The 16,257-nt window shown below is 37.1% G+C and overlaps 1 protein-coding gene across 1 annotated transcript in view; it reads left to right on the top strand.

Annotated features, from left to right (window-relative positions):
- The window catches only part of LOC116062494, a 19,250-nt gene extending 3,668 nt beyond the window's left edge, over nt 1-15,582 (top strand). Inside the window, exons 4-9 of the mRNA XM_031317194.2 lie at nt 1-37; nt 2,430-2,558; nt 5,685-5,826; nt 6,724-6,858; nt 7,386-7,540; nt 15,357-15,582. The exon at nt 1-37 is cut by the window's left edge and continues 98 nt beyond it. Coding sequence (XP_031173054.1) covers nt 1-37; nt 2,430-2,558; nt 5,685-5,826; nt 6,724-6,858; nt 7,386-7,517 — 575 coding nt within the window. The 3' untranslated portion in view covers nt 7,518-7,540; nt 15,357-15,582. The remainder of the gene's footprint in view (nt 38-2,429; nt 2,559-5,684; nt 5,827-6,723; nt 6,859-7,385; nt 7,541-15,356) is intronic.
- The last annotated feature ends 675 nt before the right edge of the window (nt 15,583-16,257 follow it).

Consider the following 16,257-nt stretch of genomic DNA (forward strand, 5'->3'; position numbering starts at 1 on the left):
ACAAAAGAGACACCTCAGCAAGGGAGGACCACCGGAGGTAACTGTAGCCTGTCTGCACCCCGAACATTATTGATGACTCTTATCAAAAAGGCATGAGAGGGAGGGAGGAAGGGTGGGTTGTTTGTGTTCATCCTCCAGAGGACTGTATACAAGCCTTTTTACGCTGTGCTGCATCGACATGTTTGGGGAAATGTTTGCAAAGCTGAAGGGGTAATGACTTCCAAGTCCCTTGGATGCTCTTTGGCACAGACATGATTCAGAAAGTGCAAAGTGATGTTCAGGACTGATGCCAGTTGCATCCCGATCAGAGGTGATCACCCCTGAGAGCTGTCGGGATCAATTAGTGGATGAGAAGCTGTGATGGCAGCTCCAGAGGCTTTTATTTTGACATTGTTTGTTGTTTCCCCCCCCCCCCCCCGCCTCAGCTGTCACATTAAAAGCTCAGTGACATGCATTGTAATTCAATCAGAAGCCCACACAGGAAGTGCAGCTCCCAGAACGAATAATAGCAATTTACTGTAATTGAAGATGGCAACAAACAACCTGCTGCTTTGGTTCAAAGCAGGATGTTCATCAGAGATTCAGTGTGGACCAGCTGTGAGGGATACTTGTCTTCAGGCCGGGACCCTTATAAAGCCTGAGCAGTTTGGAGCAGATTGGACAATTGTTAGGATAATTATTTATCAAAGAATGGACAAAATCACTGGAGTTCTCTTAAAAGTTTGTTTACTTGCAGCAAGTAGAGTCAGTTTACAGCACTCACAGCATAAGTACAGAAAGTGAAGATTGTTCACAACTTTTTTTAAAGGAGTCAAGTTAGTTATTCGGTTCATGCAATCAGTAGCTTTTCTTCTTATCTCTGGTCAGGCCCTCAGGGATACATCCTGTGCTCTTTGCAAGGTCACTCAGCTTTCATGATTAACACATGAAAGACAGAAATACTAAAACAGAAATACTAAAACAGCAGTTTGGATGCAAATGGTTTAACAAAGAAACTGAAGCAAAACCGTTCTAAGCATAATTTTTCTAACAACAATGTACAGGCTAGTTACAAACCAGATGTTGTTTGGCGAGGGAACATCAAAATTTGCCGCCCTGCTGTGCCCACACTGTATATTACAAAAAAAAAACGCCATGTCGCCACAGCGACGCCCTTCGACAAAAAAATCACAATGTTCAAATTGAAGCATCATCAAGGTGTTAAGGCTTTCCTGAGCACTTTTGAGGTGTATCTGTTGATTTAGGCTGCTGAATACAGTGTGTATATATTGGCTTGTTTTTTGTATTGATTAGATGAATACTGAATTTACTCTCTCACTCATCAATCATTTTCAATCCAAGCTTATCCGGTGTCAGGCAGCAGCCCCAGCAGGGGACCCCAAACATCCCCTTTCCCCTAGCCACATTAACCAGCTCTCTCTGGGGGGATCCAGAGGCGTTCCTAAGCAAGGCTGGGGATATAATCTCTCACCTCCTTCCAGCTGGACGTGCCTGGAACACCTCCGTAGGGAGGTGCCCAGGGGGCATCCTTACCAGATGCCCGTACCACCTCAGCTGGCTCCTTTCAACGCAAAGGAGCAGCGGTCCTACTCCGAGTTCCTCACGGATGACTGAAATTCTCACCCTATCTCTACTACTAAATCTAGATTGTGATACATGTATTCTGTTGCTTCTGATAATTACACTGCTGTTCCACATCTAATCGCATTACTCTGCAGTCTGGTCCATTGTGTTCATTTCTAATCTGATTATCTGGCAGACTTTCTGGTCATTCTCCAGAAAATCCAATACCTCAGTATAAATCAAGTATCAGTATACCTCAGTATCAATAGTGTGGCAAAATGTAGAGTACGGCAGCTGGGCTGCAACTAATGATTATTTTCATTATGGATTAATCGGAAGATTAATCTGCAGATCAATTCATCTTTTGATTTATGAAATGGTAAGAAAAAATGCCTACCGCAGTTTCTTAAACCCACAGCTGACTTCTTCAGAAAGGTTTGTTGTGTCCAACCAACAGTGCAAAACACAAAGAGATTCAGTTTGCAATGCTAATAAAACAGAGAAAAGTGGAAAATCAACATGATTGGGAAGCTTGAACCAGTGAATGTTGGGTATTTTTTTACTTGAAAAATGACTTAAACAATAATAATAATAATTTATACTGTTTATTGATCCCCAGTGGGGAAATTACAATTTACACTCTGTTTGTTAGAAATCACTACACACAGGCCTGAAATACACACACGCTCAGGACCTATTCATGCACAAATGGAGAGATGTCAGAGTGAGTCATCAGCCAGCCAGACATTCATCCATTGTTCTGTATCTGCCCTCCTCCTCCTAACTTCTGGCTCAAGACATTCATTTGTCCCAGACACACAACACAACATATAATGGATGTGGTAATAGCTTGCATTTTCCTGCAGGAAGGAGAAGGAGGAGGAGGTGAGCTTCTCCAGGAAGACCCGACGTCCTTCCTCCAAGGCATCCCAGTACGAGCACATTGTCCGCTTGTCAACACCCAAAACCAGGAGCTGCAGCTCCCAGGAAGCAGGGTAAAAGCCTCATTAGACATCAAACACAACCAGTAAAGTGAGGACAAGTGGAACTGAACCAAGCAAACCCAGGCCAAATTAGTGTTGTGATGTTTTGTTTATTTGAAAGCCCATTATCTAAGTGGCAGCTTCAGAGCTACAAAACAGTATTACCTGCTAAGTTATGTTGGAGTTGTGTTTTGGTAATTTGCAGGCCAAAAGACATCTAGATGCCTAGATAATAACTAGGCTATATTGAATTAAAATATAGTTTTTAGACATCCAGGTTATATATAACCACGTATTTTACAGGCATTTTTATGCCTTTATAATAAACAAATGTTTGTCTTTAACAGATAGGACAGCTGTAGACAGGAAAGGGGGAGAGAGAGAGAGAGGGGGGGGGGGGGGGCATGCAGCAAAGGGCCACGTGTCAGAATCGAACCCTGGCCGCTGCGGTAAGGACTGAGCCTTGGTATATGGGGCGCATGCTCAACCAGGTGAGCTAACAGGGCGCACCGCGATTAGTCATTTGTCAGAAAATGGCTTTTGAGAATCGAGTGATTGTTTGAGACAGTGGTTCCCAGTCTTGGGGTGAAACCATAAATATGAGACAAGATGATTTAAAAATGATTTCTGTTCCACAAAATGAGGTCCATATTTTTCTGACTTTTCTCTTTTTCTTCTTTCTTAGGAAATACTGATTACTTTCACCACTGCAGGCCTCTAGAAATAATTTTAAGAAAACAATCTAAGAAGGAAAAACATTCTTTGGTTGAAAGCTATAACCACAAGTAGACATTGCTTGTTTTAAGGGGTGGAGAGCCAAAAATGTGAGGATTTTCTGCTTTCCTATGTTTTATATAATTGTAAATAGAATATATAGAATATTTTTGGACTCTTTAATCACACAAAACGAGATGTTGCAGCCCTAAATGTAACTAAGGCTACCTAAGTAGAGTATGGTGTTAGTCAGCAGTAGTTAAATAAGTTTAAAGTTGTGTATTTTGATTATTATCTTTTCTCCACTGATAGCAACCATTTGGAAACATTCACCATATCAAACAACTCATCGCTGCTTCAGTGTTAGAAATATGTACAGTATGTGCTCCAGCATCAGGTTTCTATTTTAGAGATTATTTCCACATCCAGCTCTTCAGTAGACCTTCATATCGTCGTTTTCTTTGGGCAGATTTGTGACTTCAAAACTCTAAATTTTTCTTCTCCCTCAGGGGGGGTCCACATACGAACCAAAGTCTAGAATGTAATCGCTGCAGAATATAATATATCATATAGTTAAAAATGAAAAGCAGAGGCTCTGCTCCAACACTCACGTCTCCATGCTGTGTGAGGAAGGCAACGATTGGACATCTGTTATTTCAGTGTCAGACTGTGGGAGAACGAGGAGCGGAGACAATAGCTTATTGTCCAAAGTTCAGGACCCCTGGGACGCTCGCAGACAGCCGCGGAAGTCTTTAAAAAAAATCCTGAACACAGCAGCAGAACATGTTGAGAGATTTATACAGTGTTTACATTCTGAATTCAATACACTAAATGAATACGTGCTTTTGTGTTTTAAATAGTAGACATTACTTTGATAGCTGTTTTTAATTCCCTACACAAAAAAAATAATCATCACCATCTGTTGAAACTTAATCCTCTCATCTTGTTGCTCCAAAAAAACAAACATTAAAAGGTAAAAAAAAAAAAACACAAAGCAGCATGTGGCAGATCAAAATAAAATACTTTTTCTTTTAAAATGACACATACGTGCTACTGAGGAATAAAAATGTCTAACCTGGTAAAATGATTACTGTAGTGAAAGACGTGTCCTTACGTATAACTTAAGTCACTTGCTGTATTGTGAATAATGTGTGTAGTCAAATAATGTAGGCTACTCAAATACTGAAGTACCAGCCTTCTGTTAAAGATAATAGTGTTGCAGTCTGCAGCTGCTCTGTTACAGGGAGTTTCAGCCAATCTTTAAAGTGCTCATATTATGCTTTTTCCCTTTCCTTTATTCTGTTCTATATCTTTTTGTGCACGTTATAGGTTTACAAAGCGAAAAAGCCCAAAGTCCACCCCAAAGGGACTTACCATCTCCAACAGAAAACACTGTTCACAAACTGCTCCAAACAGCTCTATTGTAGTCCAGCCTTTACTTCAGAGACAAACATGGTCACTTTGGAACACACGTTATAATGCTCGCCTAGCTGCTAGCATGGCACGCCCTCATACTCTGCTTCTGATTAGCTAGTAGTCCTTACCTAGCTACTGCACATGACTGCGACTCCCAACAAAGATAGAATAGAAATGCGATGCCTCACTCTGTAGTTAAAACAGAGAGCTCAACACACAGGGTGAAAAGAGGAGCTGCAGCAATGTGCAGTACAACTAAAATATAGTGTTTTTTGAAAATTAAACCATGTAAACCTATTCTGATATAACCTCTAAATACAGTTATGAACCTGAAAATGAGCATAATATGAGCACTTTAAGAAACTGTGTCAGTTACATCATGCATTTATTTTATGAAAATGCATCTTAGAAAAGGCATTTAGTTTGGTGTCTTGTCTTGAAGTCTTGTTTTTCTTAAAAACGAATGTTGAAACTTGTTTAAAGTGTTGAGATTCATGTTTTTGGTATTTTGCCTTTATCAGATAGTGGGACAGAGAGGGGTACGAAAGATCCCCAGCTAGAAACAAACCAGGAACGTTGCATCTAATGCAGCCACTATGCCTCAAGGACCCCCCATCTGGGGTTAATACTTTAAACGTAAGGTCCGCTTATTGTGGCTATATTCTTTCAGCTTTCCAGTGTATTCAGAAACCGTCTTATTCTGGCCCATCTACAGGATACAGTTGAAAGCTCCAGGATTAAGCGGATTATATGTATAGAATATTTACCACAGATGTACTTCCATCACTCAGATTTTAGGAAAAAAAAACGGAGAGGGTTTTTTTTAGAATAAAGATGTGATATTACAAGAAAAGCATGAAAAAGAGTACTAATTCTAGAAGAAAACAGCCATTCATTTATTTGTTGGACAATTACAGCTCAATAAGAAACATTTTAGATTTTTTCAGATGATTATTCCTAGCAGCATATTCCTAGCAGCAGTTTAATGTCGTTCTGCTGGTCCCACAGGCCTCCTCACACACCTCAGTGTGAGAAGAACTGTCCTATTTGGCACGTCGATCCCAGCGTGAAGACTGCTGTGATCACACCGCGACTGCTGCAACTCTCCAACCCCAAACTGATCCATCCACACTTCCTGGGCAACAGAGAGGTAAGATCCTAAAGCACTCATAAATACACTGAGAAAACCTGCACGGGCAATGCTAATAGATATATGTCGGCTGACAAGTTGCATCAGCATTGTTGTTCTGTCTTTTCTTTTCATGCCACTTTCTACTTCTACTCCCCTACATTTCAGAGGGAGATATTGTACTTTTTACTCTACTACATTAATCTGACAGCTTTAGTTACTAGTTATTATGAATTAAACTTAATATAACAGCCTACAAGTCCAGCTGAAATGATTACATGATTAATCACTTAGTTGATTGACAGAACTGTTTTGACCGTTTCCAGTTTCTAAATTGTATGGATGTTTCTGCATTGAGTACTTTTACTTTTTAATACTTTAAGTACATTATCCTGATGATACTTACATACTTTTACTTAAGTAACATTTACAATGCAGGACTTTTACTTGTTCGTAGTTATTTTTACAGTGTAGTATTAGTATTTTTACTTACTGTAAGTAAAGGATCTGTATACTTCTTCAACCACTATATATAATAATCAATGAGAGCTGTACCTTTATTTTCAGGTATTTAGCTAAAAACACATTCTCTGATTATTTTCATTATATAAACTTACACATTGAATTTCCAGAAAGTGTATTATATTGCAGTACATATTATTTTTATATACCTCCTATTTACTTATTTTACTCTCTCTATTTATCTGTCCTAATGCTGTCCTTTTGCTAAAAACTAAATTTCCTCTCTGGCAACCAATAAAGGTTTATCTTATCTTTAAATGCCTTTGGTTATAAATGTCAGGAATAATGAACGCTTGAAATGGGATTTTATGTGATATTGGGCTATATAAATAGACTAGACTTGACTAGATAATAGTATGAATTGTGATATATCCTCCTTCTGTTTGTGTTCCATAGAGCGTTGCGTCCATCGTTTCTTTCGCTTCCAAGACGGCTCAAATCTCTCAACGACTGGTCCAGCTGTCGCTGCCCAGACTGAAGCAGAGCAACATCTGTCACAAGCTCGGACGCCCGGTGGAATCAATCTGGACTGTAAGTGTAAGAGCACCAACTGATAAATCATCTTATTATTTATTGGTGCAATTTTTTTGCCAGAAAGTCTTGTACATTCTTTTTAAAAAAAAAATAGTCTGAGATGGGACCAAACATTTCAACAAAGCAAGAACAGTATTCACTCGTCTGTATGTTTGACATCACACAATCAATTAAAATATTTTCCAGCTGTTTGAACCAGCTCTCCGTCATAAACTGTGGAGTTGGTTTCACATGATATAGTTCTTTCAATTAATTGTGGAATTTTCCACTCATTGTCATCATCCAAATGACTATTGGATGCATCGTTTGCTTACACGCCACTGCCAGATGTGTATTGGGCTCGCTGTCCTCCAGTTTTGCAGTCTGGCTCCTATTTTGATAGATGAAACAAATGTGTAATGACAAAAGATCCTTTGCTTGAACAGCAGCTGAGTTGCAACATGAATAACATATTTTAAGACATGAGTTTGAGGACGGTGTTCCTGTCAGTACTCAAACTTTGTACTGTAAACGTCTGAATCCAGGTGTCAAAGGCAGCGAGGAGAGCCACAGCGAGTGCTCGTGTTGAAATGCTGGCGACACCAAAACAGCTTTCCACGGACTACATCCCTCCACGAGAACCAGAGTGGAGCCGAAACAACGTCCTGTCCACCTGAGCCTGCTTCAACATCCCAGCCAAGTCTGTGCTCATCTACTTTGACTCTTTGTACAGAAAATTCTACATTAATTTTCAAAAGGATAAAGACAGTAATTATAATCATTGTGGACATTTAACTTCTTTTGGTGCTTTATTTGGTTAAACTTTACTTGAAGGTATCTACATAAGAGTGGCATGACACTGTCATGAACGTGTCATAAACATTATAAACAAGTTTAATTTAACATTTATGACATAACGCTTCTTTAGTTAAGTGTCATTCGGTTTTTGTGACAAGTGGGTTCATGTGTCATGACTAAGGTGCATGGAGAGGGGAAAGAAGTCTTAAGAGGTCAAAACTCCAGCAACACTTGTAGTATATAGAACAACTTTAGGTTACACTTTACTTGAAGGTATCTACATAACAGTGGCATGACACTGTCATGAAGGTGTCATGAACACGTCATGACGTTATGATTAGGGTTAGGGTTAGGGTACATCATCATGTGTTCATGCCAGTGTCATGTTCTCTTATGTAGATACCTTCAAGTATAGTGTTACCCTTTATTTTAACGTGTCCAAAGATCCTCCTTTTCAATGTTTTTCCAATTCTTTTAAACTAGTAACCTGTGAAGTGTGTGTTTGCAGAAAAAATACTAGAGTAGTTTGAGGTTTTTTTTATTATAATTTGCAGTAATGCAATAAAACACCATAAACCACAAAAATAGGAGAAGCTCTATCTATATCTGACTGCAAACTCCAAACAAATGAAAGACAACTCAAGATGAGTAAGGACAGCAGGATTTAGTGACAGGATCTAAATGGCAGCATGAAAAATGAACTAAGACAAATTAATCTAAACTGTAAATGACAACATTTTTAGAATTGGGTACTTGTGAACCTACCCGATTCTAAATTCTGTTTGTAATGTATTTCATGATGACTCTGATGAAACACCTCAGTCTTACAATAAAGTTGGGTAACACTTTACTTGAAGGTATCTACATAAGAGTGACATGACACTGTCATGAACACATGACACATGAACCCTAACCCTAACGTCATGACAGTGTCATGTCACTCTTATGTAGATACCTTCAAGTAAAGTGTAACCTAAAGTTGTTCTACTACAAGTGTTGCTGGAGTTTTGACCTCTTAAGACTTCTTTCCCCTCTCCATGCACCTTAGACTTAGATGAAGTTGTGCCAGAAACCCCCACTCTGTATCTATGTTTTCCGAAAACCAAGATTAAAGATTATAAAAAATATTAAATATGTTTAAATTCCAAACTCAATTTGAGACGTCTGGAGGGGAAATGTAAATGAGAACAACCCACATTTGTGCGTTTTTGCGGTTCTGTTGATATTGTTACCATGTGTATAAAACTTTAAATCAAAAAATTTGGACTGTGACACTAGACTTTATGACGGTTTGAATCTCAGACTTTTTGAATAAATCAGAACAGAGGAAATTAATAATGTCAGGAATAAAAACATCAGCCTCAGTCTGAGGTGATCCACAGGGTTTTTGTTTTTCTTTGCAGTTGACCTGGATTTTGCATTTATATCCCCACCATGTGTGTATGAATCCTTGCACACAGACCGCTTCAGGTCACTGACTTTTATTTTGTAGGTATTTTAGCCTTTAAAGAGAAATTATTCCACTGAGGCGACATTGTGCTTTCTTGGTCAGTTTCACCACTTCCTCTCTGCCTCTCTGAAGTTTTTGATTTGGGACAGATGTGTGTCTGCCATAAGCATTTCTTCCACTCTTAGATATGTTGAAAATTGTCACTTCAGGCCACTGTGTATGTGCAGTCTAAGTTTGAGGAACATTTTACCAAAGCGTTTCAGAAGCTCCCCTTTCCTCTTTCAGAGTTCATGGCTTTTTGGAAATACCACAGTCTTACCACAGTTTAGTTTACAAAGACTGCCAGGGCTTCAGTTTGGAAATCCACTGTAATCTCACTTACACTTGTGTAAGTGACTGTTGCATAAAAAATAGTCACAGTTGATGTGTTGGCAGGCGTAGGCCCTGTGCTGTAATTCGATTTGCGAGCACTGCAGACAGTAGCAGCCAGCGCAGGCTTTAGATCAGCACAGGTTTGTGGCCCGGCCCGGCCCGGCTCGGCTAGACATCAAAGGGGATTGAACCGACGCCCCACTGGGAGGCTAATCTGGGATTAGCCTGCTGCGTTCGTGACCTGGGACCACAAGGTAGTGAGAGGCAGGTGGTTGGGGAGATGGGGACAAACATTAAAAAAAGAAAGCTGAATTTTAGCCAAACAAACATTTCTAAAGAGGACATTTGGTTGAGTCTAACCTTCAGTAACCAGGTGGAGCCAAAGGATCTTTATAGTATAGATCAACAGTTATGTTTACAGGCAGTGTTTCTCAGCTAAATGCATTGTATGTGTGCCAGTTGAGTACGAGATACAAACCAATTTATTAAAACATTGCTCTATAGCACCACTGGTGGTCAAACACTCCACTGTGCATGTTTCACACGAGGTATGAATATAGTCAATCTTCAAAACATCATAGAATACAGTCTGAAATTGAATCAACACCTTTCTGACATTTTTCATTAGCACTGTATTTATTGAAGGGCTGTTGTTTTGTATTTTGCTGCACTGCTGTTATTGTGTAATGCTTAAACAGTCTATTCATTTGCAGTCAATAGATAAAAAATCAATCAACTAAAAACATCTATCAACAACATTTTGAACATCTCTTTTATACCATTGTAAATTGATTAAACATCTATTGACTGTTGGTCAGACAAAACAAGCAATATGAAGACATCACTTTGAGAAATTGAGAAATTGTAATATTTTCTGACACAGAGTAAGTAATTAATGGACAGTTTAATGAATAATGAAAATATCACCATGTGCAGCCACATTTGTATTTTTCAAGGTTACTGTATTGCATTTTGGTATCCAGATGTAGCTTTTATCATGTCCACACCCATGTTCTGTACATGCAAATCAGATTATTACTTGATAAATTATTTTCTAAGAAGGCTCAGTTGCATACAGTAAATATATATATATATATATATATATATATATATATATATATATGTATATGTATATGTATATGTAGTCAGGGGTTCAGTTCACTGTGTCATTGCTGCCTTGGTGTTGTCAAATGTTCTGTGCCAATAGCCTCACACAGGATGTGTGTACAGTCAGCCCACACCTTCTGCTAAACACAGGAAAAAAGTTAAAACAAGACATCCTGCTCTGTCAGATAATAATACAAACGCTTAGCTTTCTTCTTCTGATACCTTCATGCTTTACACCTGAGTAATATAACTAATATTTAACAGTTTAATAATTTAAAAAACTATGCCCTATTTAAAGAAAATTAACTAAAACCTGCTCTCCTAAAATTACTGCATATAAAGTGAACCCAGGTATGTACCATCTCATAAAGTTTCTTTACAAAAAGTTTTTGAGAGTAGACTTATCTCTATATATCTCTATTTTATGTTTTAATGCTGTAATTCTGCAAACAACCGTGTCAGGGTGGAGTTACAGGAACTCTTTCCAAACAAACTTCTTTGGTAAATATTCCCCTAACAGTGAGAAACTGGCAGCAGCAGCACTCTGTCTGATGCCACTGTGGTTTTGAACTAGAACCAGTTGGACCAATACATCTGCTGGACTGGACTTCACTTTGCAAACTCAGTATTTACTTAATTAATCACCATTTATGCTGCATGTAATGAGGTACATCCATATGGTTTTAATTTGGTTTGTTTGTTTGAGTAACTTTTCCGACTTTTCGGGAGGGAAAGAAAGCAGCCAAAGACTTCCAGCATGTCAGAGCTAACCTAAAGGTGTCTGAAAGGGTTGTATAAGTCTAGAGATGGTCAAACTTTAGTTTGGAAGTAGAGGAACGGCTGCATGTCAGAGTTTGTCTGAGGGTGCTTGATCGTGTTGCCCAATTCCACAGATTTTCCAATTTATCAATGACAGTATAAATTTTAACATGTGAGCAGATCAGTGCTGGCTAGCTAATGTTGGTGTGTTTATGGTTGTTCATTTAAAAGGTCATATTTCAAAGATGCACTCCCTGATTTTTTTATGGCACTGTAGCACCCCACACCCTAAACTCTTCCCACATGTCGATGTTTTGAAAGTCAACTTTTAAAATATCAGTCAACAGTCTTTGGATATGGGATTGGAGCTGGATGCTAAAACTGAATCATGTGTATTTTTAAATGGATAATGTCAGCAGTTTGTGTAAACATTGCATGCTTGATAGTTTTCAAGATGCAAATGCATCAAGGTTGACATCCTGTTGAATTCTCTTAAATTACAGAGAAACAGCTGTGGCAATGACCATCTTAGATCTCATGCTCCCTTCAACAATGCTCATTACATATTTCTAAAAGTAAAACAAAGGACAATTGAATAAAAATAGTGCAAATTGAAATAAAAAAGTCATTATATAGTATGTCATTAAAAAGTCATAGTTGTCAGAAAAAAAAGTCATAGTATAGTATGTCAGAAAAAAGTGATAGTATAGTATGTCATAAAAAGTCATAGTATAGTATGTCATAAAAAGTAATTTTATAGCATATCATTAAAAAGCCATAGTATAGTATACCATAAAAAATAATAAAAAGTGTCGTAGTATAGTATGATATAAGTAGGTCAATAAAAAAACTCATAGTATGTCATAGAAAATTTCAAGAAGAGAGTCTGTGACGGCCCCCCTGTTGTGGATTTGCTGCTGATATGTGTTCTCTCTCTCTTCAGGGCTGCAGAGTCATCAGCAGCATTGGACACACCTGGGCCCTGGTGAGCCCCACGCATATACGACGAAGCAGTAGCCGGTCTTTGTGGGCAGACCCTCGCCCACCAAAGCCAAACAACACCCATACACAGCACATTTTCACTCATCCACTCAAAACACTACTGACTTTACTACTACAGATTTCTCCCATCCATTTGTTCATTTTGTTTTGACAAATTTTTGGTAAATAATAAATTGTTGTGCTAGTATACCTGTGTGTCTCCCATTTGTTGGTCCAGCCTAAGAGCCGGGCTGTGTTAAAAAAAAGTCATAGAAAGTCAAAGTATAGTATGTTATTAAAAAGTCCTTGTATAGTAGGCCATAAAAAAATCATAAAAAGTTATTGTGTAGTATGCCATAAAAAACATAAGAAATGTCATTGTATGCCATACAAATGTCATACGTCATAATATCATATACCATAATAAATGTCATAATAAATGTCATTGTTTCAAGTTATTTAATGTTATGTGCACAATAATTATAGAGAAGCAGTCATTGAAAATCTTAGATCTTGGGCTTCTTTCAACAATGCTCATTAAATATGTGTAAAAAGAAAATCACAAAAGTAAAAGAAATGGCAATCCAAGACATAAAATAGTGCAAAGTTAATATAACAAAATGACATAATACATATATATTTGTGGTAGGCTGAGGGGATTGGGGTCTCTGATAATCCTGTTGGCCTTCTTCATACACGGTTGGGTGTAGTGGCCCTCCATGGGAGCTCCATCCTGGTGATGTGCTGAGCAGTTTTAATCACCCTCTATAGAGCCTTACGGTTGAGTGTTGCAACTGCCATACCAGGTGATGATACTCTCGATGGTGTACCTGGGGCAGTATACATCCATGACCTGGAATCCATGTTGAACATCCTCAGCCTGTGAGGAAGAAGAGCAGTTGTTTCGCTGTCTTGATGATGGTGTCTGTGTGGTGAGTCCAGCTCAGGTCCTCGCAAGAAACATAAAAAGTGTCATACAATAATATGCCATAAATAAAAAATTCATAGCATAGTATGCCATAAAAAATTTAAATGTATAGAATGCCATAACAGTCATAATATAGTATGTCATAAAAAAAAGTCATATTTGGCAGTGTTGGTGTGGTTTGTCATCCGCTGCAGGTGGAGAGAGGGTGCAGTGGCTCACAGGTAGGTCGACACACCTGTAAGTATTTGGCCTGATTGTTAATCTGTCTTGCAGGCTGTGCTAACATGTGCTTAAATACCACAGGGATGCTGGGTCCAGTGGCACAAACAATTGATACAAGCTGGCAGTGGCAGGTGCCAAGAGCAGAGTGGAGAAAGGAACGGAGAGCTTTGCGAGCCAGAGTGGAGTGTTGTCCCTACGGCAACTTTGTTTTGTTACCAGAAGTTTGTTTGAAAATAAAGCCTGTTCACCAATCTGTGTCCGTGCCGTTCATCTGAGCCCTCCAATAACACTTCACGGTCATTCATTCATTACCTGTCAAATCATAGAAAAAGTCCTAGTATACAATGTCCTAGTATACTGTCATTAAAAATTATAGCATGTCATGAAAAAGTCATAGTATAGTTTGTCATAAAAATTCATGGTATAGTATGTCATAAAAAATATAAAAAGTCATAGTATAGTGTCATAAAAATGTCATAGAAAGTCATAAAAAAGTCATAGTGTATTATGTCATAAAAAGTCATCAAAAAGTCATACTATAGCTTGTCATAAAAAATCATAAAAAGTCTAGTATATAAAAAGTATAATATGTCATAAAAATGTCATAGTAGAGTAAGTCATAAAATGTCACAAAAAGTCATAGTATAGTAAGTAATAAAAATGTCACAAAAAAGTCATAATATTGTATGTCATAAAAAGTCATAGTATAGTATGTCATAAAAAGGCACAAAAAGTCATAGTATAATAGTATGTCATAAAAAGTCATAGTATAGCAAGTTATAAAAATGTCAAAAAAGTCATAGTATAGTATGTCATAAAATGCCATAGTATAGTAAGTTATAAAAATGTAAAAAAATCATAGTATAGTATGTCATAAAAGTCATAAAAAGTCATAGTATAACATGTCATTAAGAAGTCATAAAAAGTCCTAGCATCATATGTCATTAAAATGTCATAAAATAGTATGTCATAAAAAAGTCATAGTATAGTACATCATAAAAGTAATATATGTCATAAAAAGTCATAGTATAGTAAGTCATAAAAATATCTTAAAAAGTCATAGTATAGTATGTCAAAAGAAGTCATAAAAAGTCATAGTATAGTATGTCAAAAGAAGTCATAAAAAGTCATAGTATAGTATGTCATAAAAATGTCATAAAAAGTCATATTATAGTATGTCATAAAAATGTCATATATTGTATGTCATAAAAAGTCATCCTATAGCATGTCAAAAGAAGTCATAAAAAGTCATAGTATAGTAAGTCATAAAAATATCTTAAAAAGTCATAGTATAATATGTCATAAGAAGTCAGAAAAAGTCATAGTATAGTATGTCGTAAAAAGTCATAGTATAGTATTCCATAAAAATTCCATATATTGTATGTTATAAAAAGTCATAGTATAGTATGTCATAAAACTGTCATACAGTTATAGTATAGTATGTCATTAAAATGTCATTAAAAAAGTCATAGCATAGTATGTCATACATTTTTTTATAAAAATGCATACTATAGTATGTCATAAAAAAGTCATAGTATAGTACGTCATAAAAGTAATATATGTTATAAAAAGTCATAGTATAGTTTGTCACAAAAATGTCGTACAGTTATAGTATATTATGTCATAGAAATGTCATAAAAAGTCCTAGTATGTCATAAAAAGTCATAGTATAGTATGTCATAAGAAGTAAGAAAAAGTCATAGTATAGTATGTCATAAAGAAATCATAGTATAGTACACCATAAAATAATAACAACAAATGTTATAGTATAGTATGATATAAGAAAGTTAATTAAAAAAAACTCATAGTATGTCATAGACCATTTCAAAAAGAAAGTCATAGCTGTGACGGCCCCCCTGTTGTGGATTTGCTGCTGATATGTTGTCTCTCACTCTTCAGGGCTGCAGAGTCATCATCAGCAGCATGGGACACACCTGGGCCCTGGTGAGCCCCACGCATATACGACGAAGCAGTAGCCGGTCTTTGTGGGCAGTCCCACCATCTTTGTTTTGTTTCAACAACACCCATACACAGCACATTTTCACTCATCCACTCACTACACTATTGACTTAACAGATTTCTCCCATCCATTTGTTCACTTTGTTTGGACTATTTTTGGTAAATAATAAATCACTTTTTTGTGCTAGTATACCTGTGTGTCTCCCATTTGTTGGTCCAGCCTAAGAGATATGATGTGTCATTAAAAAGTCATACATTTCATAGTATAGTATGTCTAAAAAATGTCATAAAAAGTCATAGTATAGTATATCATAGTATACTATGTCATAAAATGTCATATTATAGTATGTCATTAAAAAAAAGTCATAGTAAAGAAAACAAATAAGTCATAGTAAGTATGTCATAGTACATGTCATAAAAAATCATAGTATGCCATAAAAAGTCATGGTTTAGTATGTCATAAAAAGTAATAAAAAAGTCATATTTCATATCATATATATTTTAATCATCCATAATCCATGTCAATACTTAATTTCATACGCTACTCGGCTAATGCGTCAAACCGTGTCTCCCTGACAAGCGTCTGTGAGGTTAGGAATAACAACTTGTAAAAGACTGTAATGGATTTACATTCTGTCATCAATGCTACTGCTGCTAGCTAAAGTTAGAGATTTTGGTGGACAACTCGGCAGTTCAATGTGGAAGTGAGATGGAAAAGATATTTAGTTTTATGTGTGCACTTTTCTTGTGCGGCCCTCAATCATATGCTGGCTCCCTAAACTGGCACTCAGTCATCAAAACTTTGAGAACCCCTGCATTAAATTGAACAAAAGTTAAGTTG

This window comes from Sander lucioperca, chromosome 1 (genome assembly GCF_008315115.2).
Source record: "Sander lucioperca isolate FBNREF2018 chromosome 1, SLUC_FBN_1.2, whole genome shotgun sequence".
Lineage (NCBI taxonomy): Eukaryota > Metazoa > Chordata > Actinopteri > Perciformes > Percidae > Sander > Sander lucioperca.